The sequence below is a fragment of the Scomber scombrus genome, chromosome 14, assembly GCF_963691925.1.
Source record: "Scomber scombrus chromosome 14, fScoSco1.1, whole genome shotgun sequence".
Classification (NCBI taxonomy): domain Eukaryota; kingdom Metazoa; phylum Chordata; class Actinopteri; order Scombriformes; family Scombridae; genus Scomber; species Scomber scombrus.
Window position 1 is genome coordinate 21,619,659 of NC_084983.1, and position 27,808 is coordinate 21,647,466.

At 38.4% G+C, this 27,808-nt stretch overlaps 1 protein-coding gene across 1 annotated transcript in view; it reads right to left on the bottom strand.

Moving 5' to 3' along the window:
- The window catches only part of fstl4 (follistatin-like 4), a 203,879-nt gene that overhangs the window by 113,976 nt on the left and 62,095 nt on the right, over positions 1-27,808 (bottom strand). The window contains exon 3 of the mRNA XM_062433395.1: positions 14,613-14,855. Coding sequence (XP_062289379.1) covers positions 14,613-14,855 — 243 coding nt within the window. The remainder of the gene's footprint in view (positions 1-14,612; positions 14,856-27,808) is intronic.

Here is a 27,808-nt window from a genome sequence, read left to right on the forward strand (position 1 = left end):
GCGCCAAGGGCACAGTGACACTCCATATATTGAAGCCACAATATTTCTTGTGTAAATGGAATAAAATGCTTGTTCCACCCAAAGGAAAATATCATGTGAATACTACCTTGCTTTATAGTATGTATGTGTCTTCACAGCTGCTGTAAAACTCAATGTTGTTCATATACATAAACAACATGTCAGCAATTCAGAACTGCTGTTTATTGGGCAGAGTGAAAGCCAAATAAAGACACTCTCATTAAAGATGGCCTCTGAAATTGCACTGCAGTATGTGTGTGCCATTAGCCATTAAATCCCCTATTCATATCAGGGGAGTGACCTTTGTCAAAATGTAAAGAGACACTATTTAAAGCCAATAAATAAATCACATAAAATCTGAGCTTACTAAAGCCACTAAAACGGAAACATAATGACATTGGCTTCTAGTTTGAAGTAAACATTATATATATATACATAACAAAACAACTGTCCTACAATAAACAAATTGATGCTATTTTGAGTCAAGATGTAATTTTGGCAAATGTTGTGATGCCAGTATAAATGCTACAGTATGCGCAGACTTTACTTTGAGGATTTCTGAACAGCAATGTGAGGTGTTTTACAAGGTGAGTCCGGTGTTGAGCACATTTTCAAAATATGTACCCCCATTTTCACATACTTTGGTGAATAAAGTATTTAAAGTGTAAGTAGCTCCAGTGTCTTGTTCAAATGGTGGTCTATGTGAGAAGATAGGCAGACATTCAGTTGATCATCCAGTCACCTAGAGAGCTGGCAAATCCTTTGCTACAGCACACCGAGCTGTGCTAGTTGTCAATCTAGGCTCATTCTTTGCCCTCTGGTGAAACTCTTCAGCTGGCGGAGGGGAAATATATAATCTGACAGCTCACATTACACAGGACAGTGGAGGGACTGTTCAGCTATCTCTCTCCAGCAAGATCAGTAGCAAACTAAGAGAGGCAGAGAAAAGAGCAGAGAGAAGTGACTGTGTGAGCTGTACCTATATTAGACAAACTTTATGAACAATGGAATATCATTTTACCCCCTTTGAGATAACCTATGCTCATGCACAAAGAAATGAAAGCAAATTACACTGTGCATTAAAAGTGCCGACTGTGTTTTGCTGTTATTATAATTGAAACCAGCCAATGATTACTAAGTGCATAAATAGCAGTAATGCTGACTGAAGTCTTAGGGATAGTTCTGATTATGAAAATGATTATAGGGTACTCTTTGCATTACTATAATCTTTCATAGGCTCTCTATGCTAAGAGTGGATCTATAAAAAGTTCAATTAAAAAGGAGAAATGTAAAAGTATGCAATCTTCCCAACTTTGTGGAATATTATTTGGACCTGTTTTGTGTAGTGGTATTATTTAAAGGTTTTAAAGACTAAAGTAAGACCAACACTTCCTCATATAAAAACGACAGTATAGTTTTAAAATGCACTTTGACTTTTCAAACCGTTACAAATCACTGTTAATGGTGTGAAAACGTTGTGGTTAAGGTCTAGTAAGGTTTAGGGACAAAAAAAAACCTCTATCCATCCATTGATCCACCCAACTTGCCTCATCATAAAAAGGATAAAATCGTCTTATTGATTCAGTATATTAACACCATCTGAACTGTGTCTTGTGATGATGTGACAATGCTGAATAAGAATTACTGCAATGGCTCTGCATGGCAAGGTGACCACTCTGATTTCTGCTTCAGTAACTGTACTTCATCTGGTAAAAACTGCAAATAAATTAATTATCACAATGTACAGTAACATCAGGAACATATATATATATATATATGTTATATATACATTGTTAATTGACTACAAGCCCTCTTATCTGTGGGCTCCAGGGAGTTACCTACCATGCCTGATTGTAAAGTCCACTCCTGCTGCATATATGCTGCGTTACATTATTTTCATAATGCAGTATACCAGTGTCAATATCCAAGTTGTCTGAAGAATGCATAAGGTGGTATAAAGCAACACTGGATACAAAAGGAACGCATGCCAATACAAAATGTAATTTTGTAGAGATAAAAATTGTAGCAGCTACAGATACCAACATGTGAAAGCAATTGACTAAAGAGTGAACACAGCCATACATACATTTTAGACTCAGAACCTGTGTATATGTGTGAGAGTGCTTGTTTGTCAGGGGCATACAGTATATAAGATTTTTTTTTTTCCACACAGGGTCACTTTGCCTCGAGGTGATGCTTGCAGTTTTATTTTTTTATTTTTCCAGGCTGGCACTCTACTTAAGCTCTGAACCAATTTAACAGAGACCGCGGGATGTAGAGAGAAGCTTGACAGAGTCACTCAAATCCCTGTCTGCACCATATTGGGGGCATAGTGAGAGAAAAATGAGGGAGAAGGGAGTGGAGGAGAGGAAAAGTGGTCTATAAGGGGGGGGGGGGAGGCGAATGCAGAGGGAAAGAAATAGATCTGCATGGATACAGAGAGAGAGAGAGCAATGTGTTTCCATCTTGTATATAAGGCAGTTTACTAAGCAAGAGTCGCCAGGCAAACAGCAAATGCATTACTTGATTGCTGTCTAAAATGCTATTGCAGTGAGAGATGTTAATAATCTTACTTGTTAGTAATTGGATCCCGACTTTGACACAAAAAAAAAAAAAAATAAGATAAGCCATAAGATAAGCAAAGTTTTCAAAGTTGGGTCCAGAAGCACTGGCAGCCATATGTATTTTCATTTCATGCACCCATTAAACTGATGAAAGAATTGTGAAATGGAGGGGTGAGCCAAATGTATTCATTTGTCACTTTCTACTTTCTCATTTGTTCAGAAGTGGTTGCCAGCAGATTTTAAAAAGTGGTGTTATGAATGGTCATAAAAGCAGCCCACGTTTATGAAGAGCTACCAAAATCATACAGTACCACCTGCTAACTGAACAAGAGACAGGACAGGATGCCAAATTAGCGTTCCCTAAACAAAGTCAACACAAGGGATCTGTTAATTACTTCAAAAAGTGAGAGAAAGAGGGACCAAGTGTGTGTCATGAATAGAAAGAGAAATGAAAATAAATTGAAATTGCACAAATGCACTGCAATTTCACTCCATCTACTCATATCTCACATTTCAATTATGAATGAAGCCATATGCACCAGGCTGGGCAACATGCGTCAAAAGCTAAAGCTGTGCAGCCGATCCAAGAGGCCCATTGTGGTGCTGCGGAGCACAGCTCACCACTGAAAAGGCAAAATGATAGGCAGTGCCAGTGTTGTGACAAGCATGTCAAAATCTTTTAGGCATGCACAAAGATTCTCATTCAGAAGAGATTATTTTGTTTTTGTCATGACAGAAGTGGTGTGTCTTCATTTGTGTATGTCTGTATGTGTAAATTGCTGTGTGTGTGTGTGTGTGTGTGTGTGTGTGTGTGTGTGTGTGTGTGTGTGTGTGTGTGTGTGTGTGTGTGTGTGTGTGTGTGTGTGTGTGTGTGCATAGATGAAGAAAAGGATGAGTAGGCATTTAGAAAGGTTAAGAAAAAAGCAGAGTATGGAGTAAGAAAGCTACTGGGATGGGAAAGTGGATCAGGAGAAGAAGAACTAATGGCTTCTGCTATTTCATTTATATAAAACCTTAAAGATGCAGCTTATAAAACGTTTGTAGAGGAAAACTTATTCTACAAATGCCCCATTATCACAAAAATCTGACTTCATTGAAGATGAATACAGATATTTTAAAAAGCCCTTGTTTCTCCATCACTCTGCGAGGTTACAGGCATTATTAATTTACTTTGTTTAACTAAAACATGACAAAGGAATTTAAATCAAATTTGATTCTGTGTCAGGTTCATTATTTTTGTTTTATTAGGAAGCCAGAGTGGGAGTAAAGAGATAAAAATGATACAAAAATGTCACTCACCCAACATTTTTTCATGTGAAAATTAATTAAGCATGATTTTGGAGAAGGAACATGTTTTGTGCATCTGTCATGGAACAAGACTAGGTCAAAACCTACTAAATGGCTCGACCGTTTATTGTCAATGTGTGAAATTGTGGCCAATTTGTTACAAGGATAATCAGCGGTGGTGTCTATAATGTGAATTCCTGGATATTAAATGTTCGTCTGGAATTCTCTGTAGTGATCCCAGTAATATTGGCTGATAAAGGGTACTGAAGTAGGCTATCACATGACAAAGTTAAGCTACGTTGAGTCAAAAAGAGTATGCATGTGGTTGCAAGAACAATAATTTCATCACTTATACCTTGGGATATTTGATTTGAAAGAAAGTTGATTTTCATCTTAATTATAACTATTCTAATTACCTATCTGTAAAATCACCCGGCTCTTTCATCTGTTTCACTATGCATATGTCTCTTTTTATTCACTGTATTCAGTGTTTTAATTCAGTGATTGTTATTTGGTGTGCCTTAACTGTGCGCTCTACCTCATGCCTCTATGCGCCTCTTTTCTGCCTCTTTCCTGCCTCTTTCCCGGTCGATGATCAGGGTAACTGTAAATTAAAGTTTTGACAGCACTTTGGATGTAAATTCAGGAGGCTCATCTCTGCCCAGTTATCAAACTCCATTGGGGAGCTGTGCCTTGTTGTTCATGACTAGGTCAAAAACTTATGTATGACTCGACCACGTACGAAATGCTAGAAAGCTTTGAATTTGAAAAAATGCATACAGGAAATGGCGACACGTGGTGAAACCTGGCCAAGACGACCAATGAAGCTGACTCAAAGCAGTGTTCAGCCAACCAATGGCGTACATTTATCACTCAGTGAGTGACTCACTCAGTCAATCAGTCAGTTATGGACGGACATTCAAGTTAATAGAGCTGGTCCAGCCAAAAAGTTATTGGAGTATGTCGGCCAGGAAATCATCAAAAGTGTGGGATCATTTCAGGTGTTTAATGATCCCACAGGGGTGGCCAACTGACCGGGAATGAGATATGCTTTGCTGACACACTGTGCAAAACACAATGTTAAAGATCTTTTATTTTATTATGAGAAGTGTAAATGAGAAAAACACATCACCTGCAATAGTGTCGCACTGCTGGACGAGCCCACGAGCAAGCAACAGGATACTGACTGCAGCTCACTTTATTAGAAAGAATTTATGATTCTTACAAATAGAACCTTTTATTAAAAATGAATATCATACATTGACTAGTTGACTAATGACTTAAACTAACAACTACTAGTCAACTAGGAAAACTTTTGCTTGGGGCAGCCTAAGTACATTCAACGCTTAAACTATTGTGTGACTTCCAAGTGGTAATTATCATAAATCATAAATCAAATGTTAAACCAGCTGACTGACAGCATGCATATATGTGTTTGTGAGTAGTAAATAGTAAAACATCACAGAAATACAAATAAACACAAAACTCACATTTTACTTTGCTTTGAACTGTCTTGTCAGCATGTTACATCATTTACTTGTGGAGGAGGCAAAGGTGGAGGCTGAATCCAGCTCCTGAATATAAAGAGCTCTATGTAGAGGAAAATCACAGTTTCACTTTCAGTCAGACTTGCTTTGTCCTGCAGTCTTTTCCTGCCACCAATGCAACATGGTCAAACATCCAGTAACTCACACTGAACGACACCCAGATGTGTGTGTGGTGTCAGGACCTTTAAAGCTATATGACTACACAAATCTTGTTGGCCCAAGGGCTCCAATGTGTGTCCCATCCCACCTTAATACTAGATTTCCTCTTTTTTATATCAGATAAAATAACAATGTGATGTCAAAAAAGGTGAAACATCTTCCCCAAAAGAAGCAGTGACTTTAAAATGATGTGCAAAATACAAACTTGTTTCTGACCGTCAGAGAATATTTTACCTCTTCATTTGGTGCAGCAAGTGAAGCATCACTAATATGGATTTCTCTGAAGTATTATTTTGTGATAAATAGAGCTCACAAGGAGAGACTTGAGACTTGTTAAAGAAGAAAAAGAAACAAGGTAATGAAATATTTTGGAAGTTATGTTGTAGCTTCTGCTAAATCCCGAGAGAAGAAACTTCGTAGGAATTTTAGTTTTTAGTTACACCCAAACAACATGTTTCCAGTGTATATTTTTCCTTTATGAAACTAAAGCAGCACCATACATTATTAAATATCATTGTATCCTATTAGCGTTAGGTTCGGCTTCAGAAAATCCTAAATCTGTTCATATTTCAGGTGTAGCCTGTTGAACATTCGGGCTGTAGTCTGATCACATCGTTCTTTTGGTGCAGTATCCTTGACGATGTCCCACTACCAAAACAGCGGGGGACATCAGTGGCCAAAGAGAGTTTTCTATTTTCAAAGGGGAAACTAATGTTTATGAGGCAGGGGACTGGAGCCGGACCAGGGGACATCTCTATCTGGGACAGGACATCCATTTCATACAGCAAATACTTCCACCATAATGAATCTGTGGGGAGGAAATCAAGTTAATGAGGTAAGACCCACGTGACTACTGATGAGAGAAAATGAAGAGAAAGGTGTTGGGGGGAGAAAAAAAACATGAAAAGAATGATGGGGAAAGTTGGGCTGCTCGTTAATAAGCCCACTGTAACAAATAAAGGGCTGTCAGGGGAGGCCTGGAGGGTGTTACGTGTGTGTGTGTTTGTGGGTGTGTGTGTGTGTGTGTGTGGGGACATGTCACACCTGGTAGCCCAGCAGAGTTCTGGTCCTTATTAACCTAACAGAGAAATGGACGCCAAACTTTTGATCGAATGTTACGTCTCGTGACCTGGACAACTTTACACCCCCGCTAAAAAAGTTTAGTTAAATTGAGAGCATTTATAAAATGTGTCATTGTGATGTAAGAGCAGAATGATTTGGTTTAATAGGTTGCAGCAGAATGAATGAGGGATTTTTACATTAATTGGAGAGCCTGCACAACTCAAACTCAAACTCAAACTCAAACAGGTCAGGCTATAATCAGGCCAGTCATTTCACATAAAAATATAAAATTGAAGGCACTCTGGAGAGTTCATCTTTCTGTGAATGGACCACTGACTCACTGCTGGTGACTTGACAGGTTATATATTAGGCCTAATTCATTTCAATGAAACCAGTTTGGCGGTGCAGCGGGGGTACCAATGCATAGAGGTCTAGCAAAAAAACTGAACCAGGTTTGAAGTTTTGCTGCAACGCAAAATTATGTAATCTGGCGTGGCACTACCATGGCCAATAAAATATGAACAAGTGCACATTCAGGGTACAAAAACGTAGTTTTACTGTTGACCAGGCAATCATCATAAGATAAAAAAAAAGATAAATTAGCAGCCACTGTTATAACTTTTCAGAGTTTAAAACCTACCTATCTATCCATCTATCAATCATCTATCCATCCGTTTGTCTATCTATCTGTCTATATGAGTTCTAAGTATCAAATGCAAATCACGTAATAGAGATAAAAAAAATAAAAATAATAATAAAAAACTTACATACTTTCTAGAAAACTAGTTTCCAGGTCAAAGTTATTTGCATTGTTGAGTTACCAACATTTTATTTTGACAAATACAGACTGTAACACAATTACCACCCACTATTGTGTAGTGTGTGAACTGTGTCTATTTTATAACAGCTCTCAAATCACAAGGAGCACTTTAGTTTTGAGAGAATAACACCACGCAACAAAAGTTTGGTATGTCTATGAGAGTACAAAAAAACATTTTAGTCAATTAAATCTTATGAAGTGTTGGAACAGAAGACGGTGTGAAACAAAAAAAAAAAGAGAGAGATTGTGAACTTTCTGTAAGCGCCTACACATTGTATATTTGCCACCTTTAAAAGCATCTTGCTGTAACCCTGTTCGGCCTCTGTGTGTACAACTAAAGCTGCAGGGCTGGGGCTCAAGCAAAAGTTGATCCTCCTTATGAGAGCTGTGTGTTTGTGTGACCGAGTTAATGGCTTCAGTCACAGGAGGGGGCAGAGGGTTAGTGAGCAATAATATGGACGGCAGAGGCAAAGCGCTGCCACAGGCTGCGGAGTGGGAGCAGAGAGAAAGACGAGGGGGCTAACTTTGATGGCTAATGCAATAACCATAGCTGCCACCGAACAAGGCGGGATGATGAAGAGTAATCAAAGCGGTTGAAGCTGCTTTTAAAGTATCAGACACGGCAAACATGGATAAATGATGAGTGGCTATGAGTGAGGGATACAGAGAGGTTGGAATTCATGATCTCGAGAACACTTTACCTGTAATGTCTACTGACATTTAGGCACATTTTTGGAAATCCGAAAATAATCAATTATTACTAATAGGGGCCGACCGATACTGGATTTTAGGGGCTGATGCCGATACCAATATTTGGGAACAAATAAATTCTGATATTGATATATTGGCCAATATTCTTATATGTACAGAATATATAGAATAACACACATTTTTTGCAATGATCCCTCAAATGTGGTGTCAAACACTTGTGACAAAGATATGTGATAGATATTAATATATTACAATTTAACAATATAATTATATAATTATACATAATATAATTATAATTACCTATGAAAAAAAAAACAGAACAAAAAACCATGCATATTAAAATTAGAAAAAGGATAAAATATACATAGAATTCTGCCTATGTAATGTTTTTTGTTTTTGTTTAAATATCGGCACGTATCGGACAACATATTCGCCAATACCGATATATCTGTGATAGGCCAATATCGGCTGACTGATATATCGGTCAGGCTCTAATTGGTTTAGCATCAATCAATCAAACAGGATTCTTATAAAGGCTGCTTTGCTGACAATTTGCTGACTGATGTAATTGCAATGATTTGCAACGTGGGGGTCTGGACTCCCTTCAAGGGGTTGCCAGATAAATCTAAAATGATGAGTAATGTAATAGAGTAGATAGTGTATTTGTGCAAAAACTACTCTTTTAGACCACAACCTATAAACCTATGCAATCTGTGACAAGTGGCATCAGGGAATCCCTGCATTAATGTATGGATGGATCAGTGTACTGTCCTAATTAAAGTAAACCTCACCATGAGCCCGGGGAAATTAACTAATAACTTCTGTCTGGTTGCAACAGCATCACAACCAAGTATCACCAGAGCGACACTCGTCCCTAATGAAGTGGTCATTGCAGGATACATTTGAGATCCTCCTGCTAAGCGCCTTACACAACCCAATGGAAACAGATGTCTCTTTGGTCTGCCTTTGCTGGGAGCTTCCTACCCATCACAAAGATGAAAGTGATTAATCAACTGCGTTCGTTCTTTTTTAAATGGCTTCAGAGGGATAGAGTTGTAATCAAAGCCAGGGTCAGAAGTGGGTCGACTTGCAGCTCACCATAAGAGAAGAGGAAAACATATATGCAATATAACATGCATGTGATTCTCATTTTACAAACTATTAGAATAATCAGCTGTGAACATAAATAACAATATAAATGCAGTGCCGCAATGTGTGTATGTTTGTGTTTGCACTTTATTCTCCTCAGTTTCAATGATTTAAACATAAATGTAAAATCAGCTGAATTCCTAATGATAATCAACTGTAAAGAGAAGCTATTCATTTGGTTGGATATGGGAGTAAGTAATGGTAATAACCTCAAACTTCTTCAAGGAAAACCCATTTTATGACTTTTGGCAATTACAATCTAAATGTGTAATTGGGCTTGAAAGCAACTTTTCTATCAGTCGTTTTTATTCACAAAATGGTCCTTCTGAAGCCACTAGTGTTTAACTTTTAACTTTGAAGCAATTTGTCAATTTTTCACATTCATGAGAAGATTTGTTGACTTTCACTTATGTTAAATGTTTAGTTTCTGTTAAAATTCTTTAGCAGAGTCTTTGTACAGTGGAAATCTTAAAAGTGCCTGCAGTGAAAACGGAATTTAATTTATTGAAAAAGGTGCAATAATCCCCTCAATCCTAATTTGATTACTTATACTATTCTGTCCCTTTTTACCATTGTATAATAGTTATGTATTAACTTATGAATTTGGCCTTTTTAAGCTTTGCGTCTCCTTCTTCTGTTATTCTAATGTTATTCTACTATTGTATGTGCACTCATTGTTAAGTTGATATGGATAAAAGAATCAGCTGAAGTGACTGAGCATAAATACTAAGAAGCCAGTGACAGGGCAAAACAAAGCACCCCATATCCAGAGGTTTACAGCATTCCTTGCACTCTGTATGCAATCACCTCTCCTGCCTGTCAGACTACAAATCCATTCCCAAACACTTATGAGTACACCAGTCCTATCAGGTCAGAGGGAGGCTATAGCCTCCTTCAAGCTGCATCAAAGAGAATATCTGTGTATCCACAGTCGGTAAATCCCTTTGCCTCTGCTACAATGTTTGCCGCAAAAGACCGACATTAAGCTTGAACCATTAAACTTTCTCCTTTTTTTCCCCATTGCCTGAAGAAAAAAATAAAATAAAAATATGATTAAAAACAAAAAAAGAGCTGCCCTCTCTCCTTAACCCCCCCCCCCCAACTTTTTCTATAAAAACAAAACAACTGATGTTGCTATATACTGTACAATATAACAAATAACAGCAAAATAATAACAAAATGAGAAAAAAAAACTCTGGGGAGTGGTTACAATGCAACCCTGTTGCTACACATGAAAGTCGATATTGGATGATTCTGCAAAACCCCAGACTACATATAGTGATAATGGCTTTTTATTCCCTATGCCAACATTTTTATGCTATCTACGAAATCTGCACTTGGCAAATACAGTAAGCTTAAGGTCACTGGAAGTTTGTATATGTTTATGGCAAATAAACTAAGATAAGGTATGGTTACGGTTAGTGACAGTAAAGTTTATAGAAGAAGCATAGTTACTGTTAATTAAAACAAGAATGTTAACTGAAAGTGTTTCATATGACGTAAGCTATGTTCTTCTTCATTAAAGTCAGACAAACTACATGCTCAACCACCATCTCCAGTGTGCAGAGGTTGGGGTTGTATTAGACATAAATCATGACTCTGGAATCATTCAATAAGACGTCATTCCTGCGATACTGAGCTGCTCAAATGATGATGTAACTACTTCTTGGAAGGACTGACATAACTATGGTACAACTGATGAAACTACATATCATAGATTTTAAAATTAAACATGACACAAATGATGATGACAAATAAGAGTCCAAAATCTCAATTGACTAATCACTATTTATTATTACTTACCGAATGTCTAATTTATGGAGTGGTGAATTAGTGAGTGACTTCTGACACATCCACTGTCACATTTGAGCTAAAGGATACATTTGGTGATACTCTGTATATTTGTTAATGCCAACATATCACAAGAGAAGACCATCAAGTGAACTTATTGCTTGTTAAGTTGTGAGTCACGAAACATTCTATATGGGAAAAATGAATGGGATTTTTACTTGTGTAACCCAGGGGTGCCCAAAATAGCTGCTCCCACCTCATACCTCTATTGACAGACAGACTACTGCTGAGAAATGAGGAAAATATAGGGGAGATAACACATTAAGGTATGTGCTGACCCATTCAGAGCTTTCTGAATTAACTCTATAAGTAAGTGTTAGCCGGTGAAATGGGGTCAGGACGAGACATATGTGGTTACTCTTTCTTTTGCTTAAGTGCTGAGTTTTGAACTGGCTGTGAACAGTGAATCACCATAATCTAGATATAATGAGACGAAAGCATGCAAAAGTGTCTGCCAGATTTGAGACTGTGACTGTGGCCTTAGCCCTGAGCTAAAGGAAATTGGCTTTCACAGCAGAGCTTTCAGATTTATCAAATTTGAAAGCAAAATTACCAAAGAAAGCCCAAAAGATTTTTGCCATGTGGCCTAATGCATATTTGTAGGGCCTAAAAGATCAATTTTTGTATGCATGGATCTTGTTCTCAGACTGTTTGAAATTTTTTTTTTGCCATTTAGCATTTAATTTGCTCTAGGCCCTTAAAAAAACGGGTCCCGAAATATATAACTAAACAACAGACAAGTAAGAAATGGAGAGAAAATTAAAGTATGTGTTCAAAAGGAAGGAGAAAATATAGTTTAACCTACTCTTTATTCAGTAAGTGAACATATAGCACACCCAACATACAACACACAGCAACGTAACACCAACAATGAAAATAAAACACCACTCAGTGAGAAATACCAGTTTGTCCATTCAATATTGCTGTGTTATCCCAGTGCAATTACTGTAGTGGATATATTGATTTATTTATATGAGTCAATTATTTATGCCTTATTGGCACCTGCATAGTGAAATACTGAGAGTTACATGGGCTTCAAACAAGGATATGTTGTTATTTTCAAGAGGATTGGCCATACCAGCAGGGATGATAGCATTTACTGAGTTCCTCTGCAATTTATAGTAAAACACAAAAGAAAATGGGAATAATGACTCTAGCACAGCACTGTGCCTTCAAGTTATGTGTATATAATTACTTCTCATTTACATAGAAACCCACACACACATGATTCCTGTTACATTTGACTTTTCAGACATACAGACATATTGAGTTTAAGCCTGAATATCCCTAATGTGGATTAGCTATACATGGTGGTGTCTGCCAGGAATCCTTTCCACCATAATGTGATATGACTAAAAGTGCTGTCATGTGTGTGTGTGTGTGTGTGTGTGTGTGTGTGTGTGTGTGTGTGTGTGTGTGTGTGTGTGTGTGTGTGTGTGTGTGTGTGTGTATGTGTGTGTGTGTGTGCGCGTGTGTGTGTGTGTGTGTGTGTTTCAGTGCTGCAGTGCAATGATGCTCTAAGAATAACTATAGCCTTACTTTCTATTTTGGGATTATAAAAGACATATAATACTAGTCTGACCTGGAAAACAACATGTTAAAGATGAGGAAATACCAACAGGTGTGCTGTGCATACACATGCATGCTTGCACTATTTGATAGTGCCGACCTATCCCGGTATATTGAAAATAATGTTTGTTGTGCGTGAATATTTCAAATGTGCAGAAGCCCTACTTGACCCTGTTACCTATAAATCGAAGTCATGATGAAACGACTGACCTGGTTGTTGGATAATAATGCTGAATGTTCATGCTGAGAGTTGCATTTCTGCTAATGAGTGAGAGTCAAGGACTGAAGATTTTAATGATTTACTATAAAGAACTGGTGATCCACAGTAACCTAGTGGTGGTGATTTATGAGTGCCAGAATATTAATGTAGTACAGGTAGTAGAGAGGAGGACTGTCTCAGAGGTTAGACTCTGTTTGTGGGCATACAGTATGAATTAATATGTGATCACCGACTTTAAATTGTGGGGGGAAAAAAACTGTGAATTACATCGTTACAGTATTCTAACATAGTTTACCTTTTGAATGAAAGCTCACCTTTAAAATTCAAATTAGACTGATCATTAAATGAACTGTTAGGATGCAACTATACATGATTTAGATGCCAGTGTTTGTGATTAGGACCAACTGCCAAGTAAGCATGCTGACTTGAAAGGAGTGCGATTATAGCAGTGGAGCACACAGAGGAGATGAATACAGCACCTGATAACAATGCTGACTGTCTGAGTGCCAATGGCAGTGCTTAGCTATTGCTAGACGACAAACATGACCCTGAGCCACAGCCTTCAGTGCCAAGCTACAAATGATTTCATCTTTTTATTTCAATTGAATAGGTGTCTGACAGAAGCAGCATGACTCCATCAGTGACTGATGCTCGTGACTGGAGTTTGACAGGTGGCAACGTGTTAGAAAACAATTGCTTTGTTTGTCTGTACAACTGTTTCTGTTTAAATGTGTCAACATCAAGCTGGAGTCAAAGCCCCACTGCAGCCTTCAAGTGCGCCTCACAGGTATAAGAACAACATTTTGGGGCAATCTTCACTCAAAAAGCATCAACATTTTTAACCTGTATCATACTCAGTGAAGCTGTCAGACTTCAAAGACAAACGATCGCTGTGCAGCATCACTGCGCTCTTGTTGTGGTGCAGCAGGAGTTTAGCTTCATAATGAATAAATGAAAAACTGAGAATCCAAAATTGAAAACATAAATGGTGTTTTACTAACTTGTAATGTCTGTTTTTCTCTTAAGGCAAGTTTAATAATAAAAACCAGAGCGGTGTAATAATTTCACTTGATTTCAATGCATCTGAAATTCATTCATTTTCTTGAATCATATTATTTTATCATTAAATAGCTGTAGTAGTTTAAATTTGAGATACTTGTACATGTATCAAATACATGTGGAAGCATGAAATTAAACTATTTTTGTATTAAAACTTTAATTTCTAGTGCACAGTTAAAGGGTATGCATGCAACCTTTTATCAATAAATCACCTACAAATTTTGAGCATACAGTATAAGTACTGTAAACATACATCACCAAGGCAATTTAGCCTTTTCATCTGGTTAGCTTTGGCGAGAAATATATGCAGGTGAAACGCAAAACGAGGCCATTTTTCCTCTAATACAACCTGAGAACAAAGATTTTAGATTTTAAAAGCAATTTGAAAGAAAACTACTTAATTTTGACAACCACCAGCACTTATTATCACTGACGTATATATATCACACCATAGGCATGACATACAGACTTCCTGCGTTTCATTTTAAAATCGTCATCATAACAAGGTATCCCTTTCTAAACATGCTGCTGACTGTAATCTTTTCTACAGTGTGCCCACAGCACTCTGCAGTGTCAGTGTATCAGTTTAACGGTACCTTTAAAGAAGCAGTCCTTGCTGTGCACCACATAGATCCGTCTCCTCTGCAGGCAGGCGGTGCGGTAAACCTCGCAGTGGTTCTCGTAGAACCTGCCGTCTGAGCCACACACCGGCACAAAGGAGGGCCGGCATTTTTCCTGGCAAACACACTCAGCTCTGCCGGTTTCTGCCATTAACACACACTGTCGACCCCGTCCGCAGTAGGTCCTCCGACAGGGGTCTCCATCTGGGTCGGAAAGGGCTGGAAGGACAAGAGAAGAGAGAAACCAAGACTTTCTGAATAAGTCACAAAGACAGATATAAGATAGAGATCAGTTGAAGTTCCAGAATGAAAATATAAAATACACCTGCCTAGTCAGCAGAGATCACAAATTTTGGGCTTAAAAGACAATAGTATTATATCTTTGCTGATTTATACCAAGTAGATTCACCCTGTTTGAAACTCAAATAATGGAGTCTATTGATGTAGAGTTGCAAGAAATCTTCTCCATGCACAGGAAGCATCGTGCCAACATTGAAACAACATAAGCTGTCCCCTTAACAGCAGCCAATGAACCATTTATTCATTGGTTGACCTACATATTGGTCCATGAAACCGACTGTTTGTCACCAGTGGCTGTTCATTGCGACTGAACTTTGTCTGGTGTCCAGTATTCCACATCATGAATTCAGTTAGGGGTTCAAAAACAATGACATTGTTCAACTACATTACAATAGTTCAACTTATGATGCAAAACCCATCACCAACTGGCTGGAAGTATCACAGGCCTCCCCCTCTCTACCTACAGTGATCTGTAGCAGCATATGCAACATTTCTGAATGTCATGCTCAAATGGTTCTATGTTAAAAAAAAGAAAGAAAAAAGTAGGTGTAAAAAGTAATAGTAGTTTTATTCTATCAAAGCCAATAATATTGTTAATTTGACAGTAAATCCACTGTCCACAAACAGTGGATTTTCTGAAATAAGGTATCTCTTGCTGGCTTACATCCACCCTGATTTAACAAATGCTGCATGAAATACATGAGTGAAGTAAGACAAAGGAATCAACAGAGTAACAAGACAAATTATGTGATACAAATTACATGAACCAGAAATAGAAAATGTGTAAACTCGAGTCAAAACACCTCCAGTCCTGATCACAGATACAAGAGTGTGCTAACAAGGACAAAAGTAAAAAAAAACAACAACAAAAAAATCAAACTTAAAACTGTACAAATCAAACAGACAGGTGTCCTTATTAACACCTCTCAGCACGTATTCACACATACACGTGCACATCCATACACAAACACAGATATGCAGCCCTGTGCGTATGCTGTAGGTGTGCTAGAAATTAAAACTCAAGTTCACACCTTCTGCTCTACCTACTCTAGCACACATTCACACCGTTCACCATCACCACAACATACACTTCACTTCTTCTGGCTTCCGCTCTACACACACATGCATGCACAGGTGCACACGCCAGCATCCCCATCATAGCCACTCACTACCGAGGACACCTTGCTTCTTCCAGCTGATTTAATCTATTTGCACTTAAAGCAAGTCAAAAAGCTGCTGATCCTGCCAGACATTCCACCTTGGATTGATCTATCCTGGCTCCATGAGCTTAACCGGGACCCCCCTCTCTTGTTGTGATCTGAGGGTTGGATTTATGAGCCCGTGTGCCTTGGGGGTTATCGTAGAGAAGACTACATGCTAAAAAAAACCCAGTAAAAGCAGGATATTTGGAGCATCAAGCACCAATAGTAATAAATTACATATAAAAATTGAGTTGAAAACCTTCCCTGAGTTTACACATTATTCATATTAATGTGAGAAAGCTCAATCAATATTAGCAAACATGAACAGCTCCCACGCAGGCACCCACATCATGTTTGAATGAATTGGCAGGGTTGCAACTCCACTTCAGCCTTTCAAAAGAACAAATTAATTAATTAAAAAATTGAGATTAAAGATAGCTGTGTATTTCATATGACAGTTTTATTTTATGACTGTAGGGAGACCAGTATATTCACCCATTATAACTCTCCTTAACCTCTTAGCTCCCAGAAATACTCTTCATGCTGTTACAGAATATATAAATGTCAAAAACTGTAAGATACTCTTGAAGAAGAAGAAGACTTGAGTTATCACAGATCTGCACCACAGTGTTTAATCCTTTGAAATTTACAGTTCTAAGATTACATTTTAAGTTTTGCTGTAAAAGGAAAGCTGCACCCTTAACTGAACTAGTTGAGTTTTATCACTTTTTCTCTGTCTGTTTTTTAATCATTAATTTGAACTAGCTCTATTATTTGCCATGGAAACCAGGTCTAAACATAGAGGAGGTGAGTGCTGGCTGCAGCACTGTAAGAAATAAACTGCACCACATCAATGTCAAGGTTGAGAACGACACTATAAAATGGTGAAAATTAAATTGTAATTCTAACGGAAAAAAAACAAAAAAACAAGTAAAACAAAGTCTGATGTTGCTGCTTGTCACATTATATAAAACATTTTAGACACTATGAAGGTATCACTATTACAAGGAAATGAATACGGGACTTAGTGGCCATTGTGTTGGTGCTGTTTTGAGGTTGAGTTAAAATGCTGAGCAGGGGTCAGTTCTATTATCCCTCAGTGGAATAAGGCTAAAACCATACAGGCTTAACTTAACCCAGTCCATCCTTTCATAATCAAACTGCTGAAAACAGAAATTAAATCAGCCTGGAGTACAATCATATCTTAACTCTCAGCATATTCAATAACAGAGGTAATGCGCTGTTGTCGGAGGACAAAAGTCCCTTAATAACATAAAGGCGATTCCAAGGCTGACACACAGAGACAAACAAGCACACACGCTTACACACTAAAACACACATTAATACACTAGCGTCCTCCTACTCAGTTTGGAGATGTCAGTGTGGAGGCCAGTCTGCACTCATGAGCTTGGTTAGAAACACACACAGAAACTGATGGAATTTCATTTATCAAACAAAAAAAATCATTTGCTTTCTTACATTTCCTTCTAATTGTAAATTGAACATATAAAATATTTAAATTAATCAATAGCTGCAGCCCCCACAGTTAGAAAAAAAAACACACAGCCCACAGGCATGTACAGTCTGACCTGACTTGGTAGCATTGACTACTCCTTTATCATAATTAAGCGTTAAGAATCTGCTGGAGGGGGTTTGCCAGGTAACAACCCCCGAGGGGAGCGTAGGGTGGGTGGGGAGGGGAGGAGGGGTACTGAGGAGGAGGAGATTAAGACGGACTCAATTCCTTTTTATCCAGTTTACTAATTGTTCCGCGTGTCTCGGCAAAGCATCTGTGGGAAATGCAAAATAGCCCGGCTCCCCTGCCACCTTGCTGTTCATGTCAAGGTCGGGGACGATTACAAGATCGTTTGTATTCTCCAAGCGTGGGAGATTAAACGCTTTGCAACAACCGTCCAGCGGCAGTTCCCCACCAGTGGCTGTTTTCCCTTCTTCTTCTCCTACTTCTTCTTCCTCTTGTTTTCCCCCTCCCTGCCTGCCTGTCTGTCCTTTTCACTGCTTCAGTCCCCTCGCCCTTTCCCATTTTTGCTCAGAGAAAAGAAAACATGAGCAGCAGCCACTCAAACAACAGAAACAATAGCGCATAGAAGTTACATTTACAATACACAAGCTGTCTGACATTTAGCTAAGTCTTAAGTTCTTTGTCTCATGCTCTTTCGGACCATGTTGGCTGCAATTGTGGCTTGCTTAAGAGGCTGAAAGTGTCGTTTGATAATCCTCTCTGTCTAAGCTGCCGGCACAGTGTTTATAAATGGCTCTTACAAGTTTCGATGCTCTGCGGTGCCAAGACAATGCCAGGCTGACCACTCAGTGTCAAGCCCTGCATCCTGTCACTCTTTTTCATTCTTCCTTGGGTCCAATGTCTTCTTTTTTCCTCTTTATTCTGCTGTACATGATACTCTCTCACTCTCTCTCTCTCTCTCTCTCTCTCTCTCTCTCTCTCTCTCTCTCTCTCTCTCTCTCTCTCTCTCTCTCTCTCTTTCTCTTTTCCTCCATCTCTTTGTCAATATCCGTCTCGTACTGAGCTCTGTTGGGCTTTGGGGAAATTGAGACCAGACATTGTCCACTATAATCAGAGATTTCCAGGACATGTTTTGCAAGGAACTCTGTCGATAATAACATGGGAACGTGAGGGATTTGTACAAAGTGTTAAGAATATTTTGCCTTATCTCCCTGACATTTTTCGACTGACAAAGATAATTTTCCCCTTTCATTTCCTTTTATGCAAGTCTAAGTGGATGAGAGCGTAACTGGAGGCACAGCACGCTTCTCTGTCTGACTAACTGCCTTTTCATTTGTTGGGAGAAGCTACAATCTTGTCAGTCTCAGCCCTCGCTGTATCATTGTGATGAAGCCATTGGTAATTTGAATCCAGAGCGAGGCGTACAATCTGCACGCACGCAGTCACATATGCATTTTACAGCATGCCTGCATAAATAACACAGCACACACACACAGGCAGAAATAAAGAGAGTCAGAATATGTCACTCTGGAAGCAAAGTACTTGTGTATAAACCGTCTATCGCTCTATTTAGCAACTAAAATACGCCTCGATATATTTATACCTGAGGCGAGACTCTCAAGCTCTTTAAATCCCTTTAACATTTAAAGGAAGTCACAACACACTTTATTTATTTTGTATTTAATCCAGCTCCACAAAGGGAGATTTTGTTGTTTTTGATATGCTCTCCTTGGAGAGATAGAGAGACACTGCTGAGCTTCTTATTAATCAGACTGGAAGAACATTTGCCCTGCTGATGTGGGACTTGCTGCTTGCAGCGCTACCATGTTAAAAACGGCCCTGATCCATGGAAACACAGAGGATGCAGTCACAATCCCTTCAGGTTATCAGTATGTGACATTTACAAGAACAGAAACAGAAACAGAGTGGACATTTTTTGCCAGCAGGCAGCTTTTGTTAGATGTAGTTCTGGCCCAAAAGTGTCCTTGTGTTGTCTTATTTTACTTGTATAGCATAAATATGCATGAATGTGTGGGCATGTATATTAAGAACTTGTGTTTATGTTTATTTTGTATGTGTTTTGCAGCCCAAGGAGAGCTCTGTCACCTCTACTGATCTTACAGATCATTCTATTTGCTCTGAAGCAGCTGTAGATAATTAAATTCATAGACGCGCCGTCAAACACTGTCTCCCCTGTGCCGCACAGTCGGACAAAGCGCTTCTGACATGCACGCTGAGCTGGAATATCAATGGACAACAGCAGCCCTTGGTGCTACGTGAGATATGCTGAAAAGACTGTCCATTTTGCTGCATTGTACCAAAAAATTTAACTTTTCTGGGCAAACAGAGGATGGAAACTGGAATACAAATAACCAGAGTTGGAAGAACTGCAGTCATTATAGTTACCTGTATCTTTGACACAGTGTGTGTATATTTTTTTCTTTGTTTTAAATGTCCTCCCAACTCTTTCAAGAGCATCCTTCAGCTGAAATCACAATTGGAATTGGTTTCGTACCAAAACAGAAAAGGATGTCCACGGGCAGCTACAGGAAGATAAAGCTAATGATTTGAGTCATTCAAAACGACTCACAGACCCAGACTGGCACTGAAATGCAATAGCCAACTAATACAATGTGTGTCCTGGCCTTGAGGTGTCAATTTTCTGGCTGGTTTAAAGGTGCTATATCTAAGAATTGTGAAGTAATGTAAACATATTAATCATTTTGTATTTCTAATGAGTGAATTGGTTGTCACATAACTTAAATAATGAGACTTTCTTCGACTTTCTCTGTTGGCTTACTGCCTGTGGACTGATTGATTGAAGGGTGTGTTTTTTCCGCGAAAATCCAAAAGGATGTGACGTTTTGGCATAGTCCTGAGTCGTTTGCCTCCTTCCTGATAAAGTCAACAAAACAGCTGGTAGCCAACACAACAAAAAGTTATCTCAAGGCACTTTTCACACAGAGCAGGTCTAGACTGTACACATCCAACTTTAAAATTATACCAGCAGGACGTCACTAAATTTAAGTGCCTGAATGCTGCCAAATTTTTGGGGGAAAATAACACTTTCTTAGCATACACAAGCTTTCCTGCTGATGATTTGGGTCTTTTCTGTGTTTCCAAATTCAGCACACAGCAATACACAGCAGTGCTGAATGCAAGTAGTGGTAGTTTGGATTAAATATTTAAGATTCCAAGTTGTCAGATAATGAAGCAACATGACAACAATCTGCTGCGACAAAAATAATTAAATGTTTATCATATTAGTTGTAAATTTAAAAAATAACATGTAACAATAAATAATAGCCAAAGAAACAAAGAGGGAAAGTAAACCCGACTTTGAAACATCATGACTGACTCACTCTGGACACTAGAGACAACTACAGCAATAGTACTACATGAAGTAACTTGAAAAGATAATTACATTCAATATTAACTTCCTAGCAAAGCCATTTTTCTACATTAAGTGCTGCAAATTACCTATTACCTCCATGACCTCTTTCTTAATGGCAGGTTAGCCTGCACCTTGGTGTTCAGTACATGTAATTGAGTGGATGGATACTAAAGCCATTTGAGTACAGCCAACTTATAGATCTGTTTTACCGTTATGTGAATTCAGAGAACAAACTATTAATGACTGGCATCTGGGCTTGGATCCGGCCATTACCGGCAGCACGCTTAAGGCTTCACATACGCACACGCACACACACACACACACACACACACACACACACACACACACACACACACACACACACACACACACACACACACACACACACACACACACACACACACACACAGCTGCCTACTGACGGATGCTGAATTGTGCCAGAAAAATAATATCCTGTCACTGTTTTCACCATATAAAACTACTCAGTGTTTACCAAAGACACAAATCTATAAAGTTAAAAGTACTTTAAGTAAGTAAGTTTTAACCCATACATACTGTTCAGGGTTAAATTGGACCAATTTGTTTTACATTTGAAAGCTTTAAAAACACCCTATACACAATTATTTTAGTTAGACTTTTCCTAATGTGACCCATAATATACAAAATTGGAAATAAAACGCATAATTCTTTTTAAATTTTGTGCAGCTGAAATGTACATGTTTGACCTGTTTTTATTAAACAAACTCCAAAATCAACATTAAAACAGGTTTTATTCATAATATTCTATAAAATGTTCACCTGGACCATAAAATAGTGATTGTGAATGTATTTTAATCAAACAGAAGGATTAATCAAACATGTATTAATTACTGATGGGGAAATTATGAATGTGATAGGTGTATAGACTAATTATGAGTCAGAATATGAACAGTATGTAAGGGTTAAAGAGATACAAGTTCAAATATATGCACTTATGAACTTGCTTTAAACTATGGTCACATAGAGGAAGTAGCTCACACTGATCAGGGGTTTTTACTAGGTGTTACTGCTTATAAACTAGAACCAGAAACAATCTCCCTTATATACTCATTTACACACATTACAGGATGAAAATGAAACGTTGCTGTGTGTAATATAAAATAAACTTCAATTCCAGCAGTGAAGAAGCTTTCAGTGATGTCTGAAGAGGCATGGCTGATGGTAAGACTAGAGCAAGTAGTCATAGCTGATTAAGTGTACTTGTCAAGTCCCTTATTAACACATGCTGACTCTGTTTTCCTCCCACCTTGATGTTTTCTTGCTCTCCTCAATTTCCCAGGTTATTGATTGTGAGGGATGCAAATGAAGTAATCAAGTGAAACGCCGAGCTGGTTGCTGCTGCTGCTGCTGTTTATGAGGTTTCACTCTGTGTTGGGACAGATGTAATGAGGTGACTTCTTTAGTGATAGAAGTAAACTCCTCACGTGACTCTGCAGAGTTAAATTTGACAATGGAGCTAGGGAATGACAAATGTCATAAAGTCGAGGATGTTTAGTGAAATGAAAGAAAACAGAAACATGATAAACTGAGTCTATTGAGAGGCGAACACACACATTAAATGGGAATTAAATTTAAGTGATAAGGGAAAGGAAAAAACCCAAAGACAATAAGCAGAGATGGACAGAACTGGTAAAACTGAGGACTGCGATAAAGAAGATGAAGAATTGAGAGAGGTAAGATAGCTAAATGAAAGAGAAACATACAAATGAGGGACCGGAGAGTCCATGGACAAAAAATATGACAATTCATATAAAAGTAATTTAGTGAAACAGATTGCTGTGAGTAAGTAATGGAGCTGCAGAGAGAAAGGCCAACTTGGTCTATACAGAGGGAAAATATTTGGCCTCTGCCTCAGACAAAATGTCACCAGGCTGATCGGGCTGGTTCGGCTGATAGGCCTGTATTGATCTTCTGATCCCTGTGTATCTTCAGCCGCTCCACTGAGAGGCTCAGCTCTCTTGAAAGAGTCACCTGGGAGAGCCCAGCTGCTGCTACCTGGGCCCCCTCACATAATCCTATACAAAGCAGATAGTTGGCAATTTCTTCAGGGGTTTGTGGGTAATTTTTTGTTTATGATAGGTGATAGTCTAGGTCACAGAGGGCTAGCATATTGCACTTACAATGTGAAACACTTTGTCTTTTTCATCCCACTGACACATCTTCCCTTGTTTTAAACGAAAAGACATAATTTGATTTAGAACTTAATTAAATAACAGGTTAAGTTGTATGCAATGATGTTTTTTCATCCATATTCATAGATTCAAACATTCATACAGCAAGTAATCCACACTGAATACAAACTAACCTGAGTGTCATGCTTTGTTCATGAAAACAAATGGCAATTTTATGTGCTAGCTGAACACCATCTGCTCCAACTCCAGAGGGATCTAAGTTTGAGAGTATGCTTTGCTGTCTTACCTTCTTTGTTAGGGGTCTATGCATGTGTGCACATATGCCTGTAGTCGAAAAGTACACTTAAAAGGTCCACATAACTGCCTGTGATTGAAGACTCAGAGAAGTTGATTCACAGTCTGCCATATTATTTACTGAGGATTTATCGCCACTGCACCTATAACTAAGGCTAGAGCAATATAGGGCTTAAGCATCAGTCCTATTCAACACTCATATTTTCACATTAATGCCAGCATAGCCAAGGATGAAATAAGCTCTCAAATGTATTTATTTTTTTCATTTTCTGCAGAGATTTTGGGCGAGCATGTGAGTGTGGGGAATATAACGTCTCCTGCAAAAAAAAAAAAAAAAATCCCTTCATATCTCAGGAGTCTGTGTTGTACAAATAGAAATTCTTTGGCGCCGCATGATTTCAATCTTCAAGACCTAAATTAAATTTCCATCTCTGTGTTTGTGTGTCTGCAAACATGTGACGCAGAAAATGGATGGTGAAGTCTGCGGTGTGTTCCAGTGTGTCTAAATCTCTACAGTTTTTCAAACCTGTGAAACCTTCCCATATTATGCTCCCGCCACGCTCCACCCTTGTTTATTATCAGCATCTTAATCCTTTCGATCCATCTTCAGCCTCATCTTTCTCTCACCTCTCGCTATTTATCTCTCTATTTATATATCTTTCTACAGTATATACTGTATTTCTGCTGACACCACACCTGCACCCTCCTCCCTGCAGGGTTCTGGGAGAACAGAGACCAAGTGCCCCCGATGGCCTTGCTCCCACAGCCAAGATGACTAATAGCCCCCACAGGGTAAGAGGCCGCAGAGGTGAGGCCGAAAGGTGAGAGACAAAAGATGAAGAGGCTACGTCAACTCACACGGCTTGTAAAAGCTTCCTCGGGTGGGTGGGCTTTGTCTGCTTACGCTCTATCCACACAAACATATTAGTTTGAATGAAATCCTTTGTGTCTGTTTTAGAGGGCCAGAATATTACTTCCACAACAGGATTCTGATGTAAGATGGAGGAAAATGATGACTCACAGTGTTGAAAAAGGAGTGCAGAATGGTTCTGTTGTGTTTTAGAGATGTACTGATTGGGTTTATTATTTAACATTAAAACATGGGAAATTGTGCTTCAATCAGCTGTTGCCTGGTGTTAGTCTGTTTCTAACTGTCAACAAATCCCATGAAAAGACCAGAACCAACAGTGTATGCGAGTCTGTCCAACTTCATTAGTCTGTCTGCAGCACTTAGCACTCACTACTAAAGAAGATGTAAATCAGTCTTTTCAAGCATTTTTAATTATAACTATTCTCATATAACTATTCTTAATATCTGTACATCTGCATCCTGTGTAAATAGAGCTTTTCACTTAAACTCATCTTGAGCTTTGCACTTATGAAGATGTTTGATGGAGTGGCAGATACACAGTATCCTTGCTGAATTACAGAAAGTTGTGTGCAGATATAGATGCAGTACATCCATTATTGATTTTTTCAATGCCTTTGTGCTGGCATAAATATGAAGATGAATATGTATCAGATGACAACTGCTTTCTGTTTTCTCATTTATTTATTCACATTTTTATTTATTTTTGAGCAAATATATATACATTGAAACAAAGTTAATCAAGTTGTTGGTCTTTGGTCACTGTGGGTAGAGACACAGTTATACATTGCACTACATAAAGTTAATAATACAGTGGAGGAATTTCAGTTTACAGCAGCAGTGATTGTGCAGAGCTCGCACTTGAACATGTTGCCTGGACATTAAGAGAGGTGATAAAATAAACTCAACTACAGGGAGCGAGCAGCTTAGAAACCTGGCTGGTGTTCATACGCAGTTACTGAAGCAGCATTATTCTGATGGTAATGGTATTGGACTGCAGTCACAATGCACATGACATAATATAAAACAAGAGAGACTTGCTTGTTTGTTAACACTTGCCTTTGCTAGTGTATTGTTGCAAATGTATTTACTTACTTGTGACACAGACCATCCAATTACTCTCACAGACTCAAGGACTCTTAAGCACTAAAAGCTTATGTGGCCTTACAGCTGGGACACAGCCTGCATGAGCATTACGTGTGTGTTGCAGAGCCTTTTGCTTTTAATTTTGGCGTCCATGTTAACAGATAAGAGCAGCCACACAGTGAGCGTGAGCCACATGTCATCTTGAGGGTCTCACCTATTTTTCCCTGCATGACGCACGCAGTTCTCAGAAAAAACTGATGATCTGAAAATGATCTGTTGATAGTCATTGTGGTGATTATACCACATTTCAACACTAAAGCTTAGTAATTTTCTTTAACACCGTTACATACAGACATTTCAAGGACAGCACACATAGTCTCTTGGTTAACATTCAGTCATTTAACGTTTGTTTTGTCTTCATTTAATTAAGTTTACCTTTGTTGTCTTTTTCATGAATCCAGAAAGTTCTGTTTGTGGCACCAGCAAATATGGCTTTTTATACTGTGGCAGACAGGAAGTGGAAGAGGCCAACTTGCGGTGCCGGAGGGGAGTCTGCCTTTTTGGGATCCAGTTACTTTGAATTATTGTGGGACTTTAAGTTTTGTTTTCATAGTTTGACAGTAAGTTTGGTTGTTAATAGTTTCTTGATTTAAATCTTTGTTGATATTATGGTTTAGTTGTGATATAGTGTTATTATAGTGAATAAATAATATTTTGTGTCTGTGTAGGCTAGCCTTTGTCTATATAAACCCCCCTATTGTGTCATTTATCAGGTCAGTTATGTTGAGTTCAGTTTAGATGGCTGTTTGTTTAGTTGACCTCAATTTTGATTTAAAAGGCCCTAGTTTTTGAAATTGTATTTCTTTAGTTTGCATATTTTAGTATTTTGGGGAAATTATTTTGTTAATTTGAAATTAAATTGTAAATAAATTAACATTTTTTTACTTTATACATCTTGTGTTTTGAGCCCTACTGCTAAGTCCCTGACAATCATACAGACATCATACCAGAAACAGTACACCTTTCAGCATAGTTTCAATGTCTATATCTGTAGGATATGTCATAGACCTGAAAAAAATATAGCGTGACAGGAAGTATGGTGACAGTATCGCAGGTAGACTCTCTAGTGGGGAACTCCATCGCGGAGAGTCTGTGACACATGGAGCTTCTTTTCTCGACTCCTGCTCAGTTTCCGTGACATTAGTTCAAACTGGGACTCCTGCCTGTTATTTTACCTGCTTTCAGATGGAGATTGACAGTTAGTTTGGACATTTGTCAGAGCGTGTTTGGCTCGTTTAGGGAACTTGGTGTCGTCTGGAGGGATTTTCTACATTTGAAGTGGTGACAGCAGGGATCCTGTGTGAGTAGTGCAGACCCCAACATGCCCATCAGAAAAAAAGCTGCTTTCAACTCACATATATCATTATTTATTTTTTACACTGAGCACACACTTCGTAACCTTTTTCTGTCTAAATTAAATATGAATTACATTTATAATTAATTTATATTAAACATTCTATTATTGATGGCCAAAATCAAACACTATGTAGAAAGACAGGGCTGGCAGTGGCAGCGTTATCTGAGTGGACACGGCGGGTGAACGACACACATGCTGCTCAGGCGTTGTACTGTATAAATCTCTATCAGCAGCAAAGTTTGTTCGTTCCTTTGATTTCCCAATCATGTCATGATGAAAAAAGAGGATGTATAATGCATACGATAATATTGTAGATTCATTTAAAGTCTTTTGTTCCATATCTGTCTGTTCCTTATGTCTATTTTAATAGCAGATATAGAAGACAGAGAATTATATGAATGAGTCAGACCTAACACCACTTGGAGCGTTAATCAGACTGATCCAATTACGCACAGATTAATTTGGCTGTGTAAAACAGAGGTGAGTATGTTGCAAAGTGATAAAGCAGTAAGTGAGAACATGACTAATTTTAGGGAAAGAAGGGGAAAAAGGAAACTTTCCATCATCTCTACATGGAGCCAACAATACAAAATGTAATGCTAGAGTTTTATTAAATCCAGTTGTGTTATAAAATAACTTATATTGAGGGCTTCCTCAGACATAAGTAAGAAACACTGTGAAGTGCTTTTGCTGTCCAGATGACACCAGAGATGGTGCACAGACTAAGAATGACAAGAGGCAAATGGCATTATATAGAGATGGATGGAAAGGTAGAGAAGGGGAAAGATGATAAAGACTTAACCCTGGGATGAGACACAGAGAGAGGATTTAACTTGGGAATGAGAACACTTTAGAAAGCTAGGCAGAATCTGGAGGGCTGCATCGGCCTTAAGACTCTCTGTGAATCATACAATAAAGTAAAGAAGAAGAAGAAGACAGTGACCCACAGTGCTAAAAGCT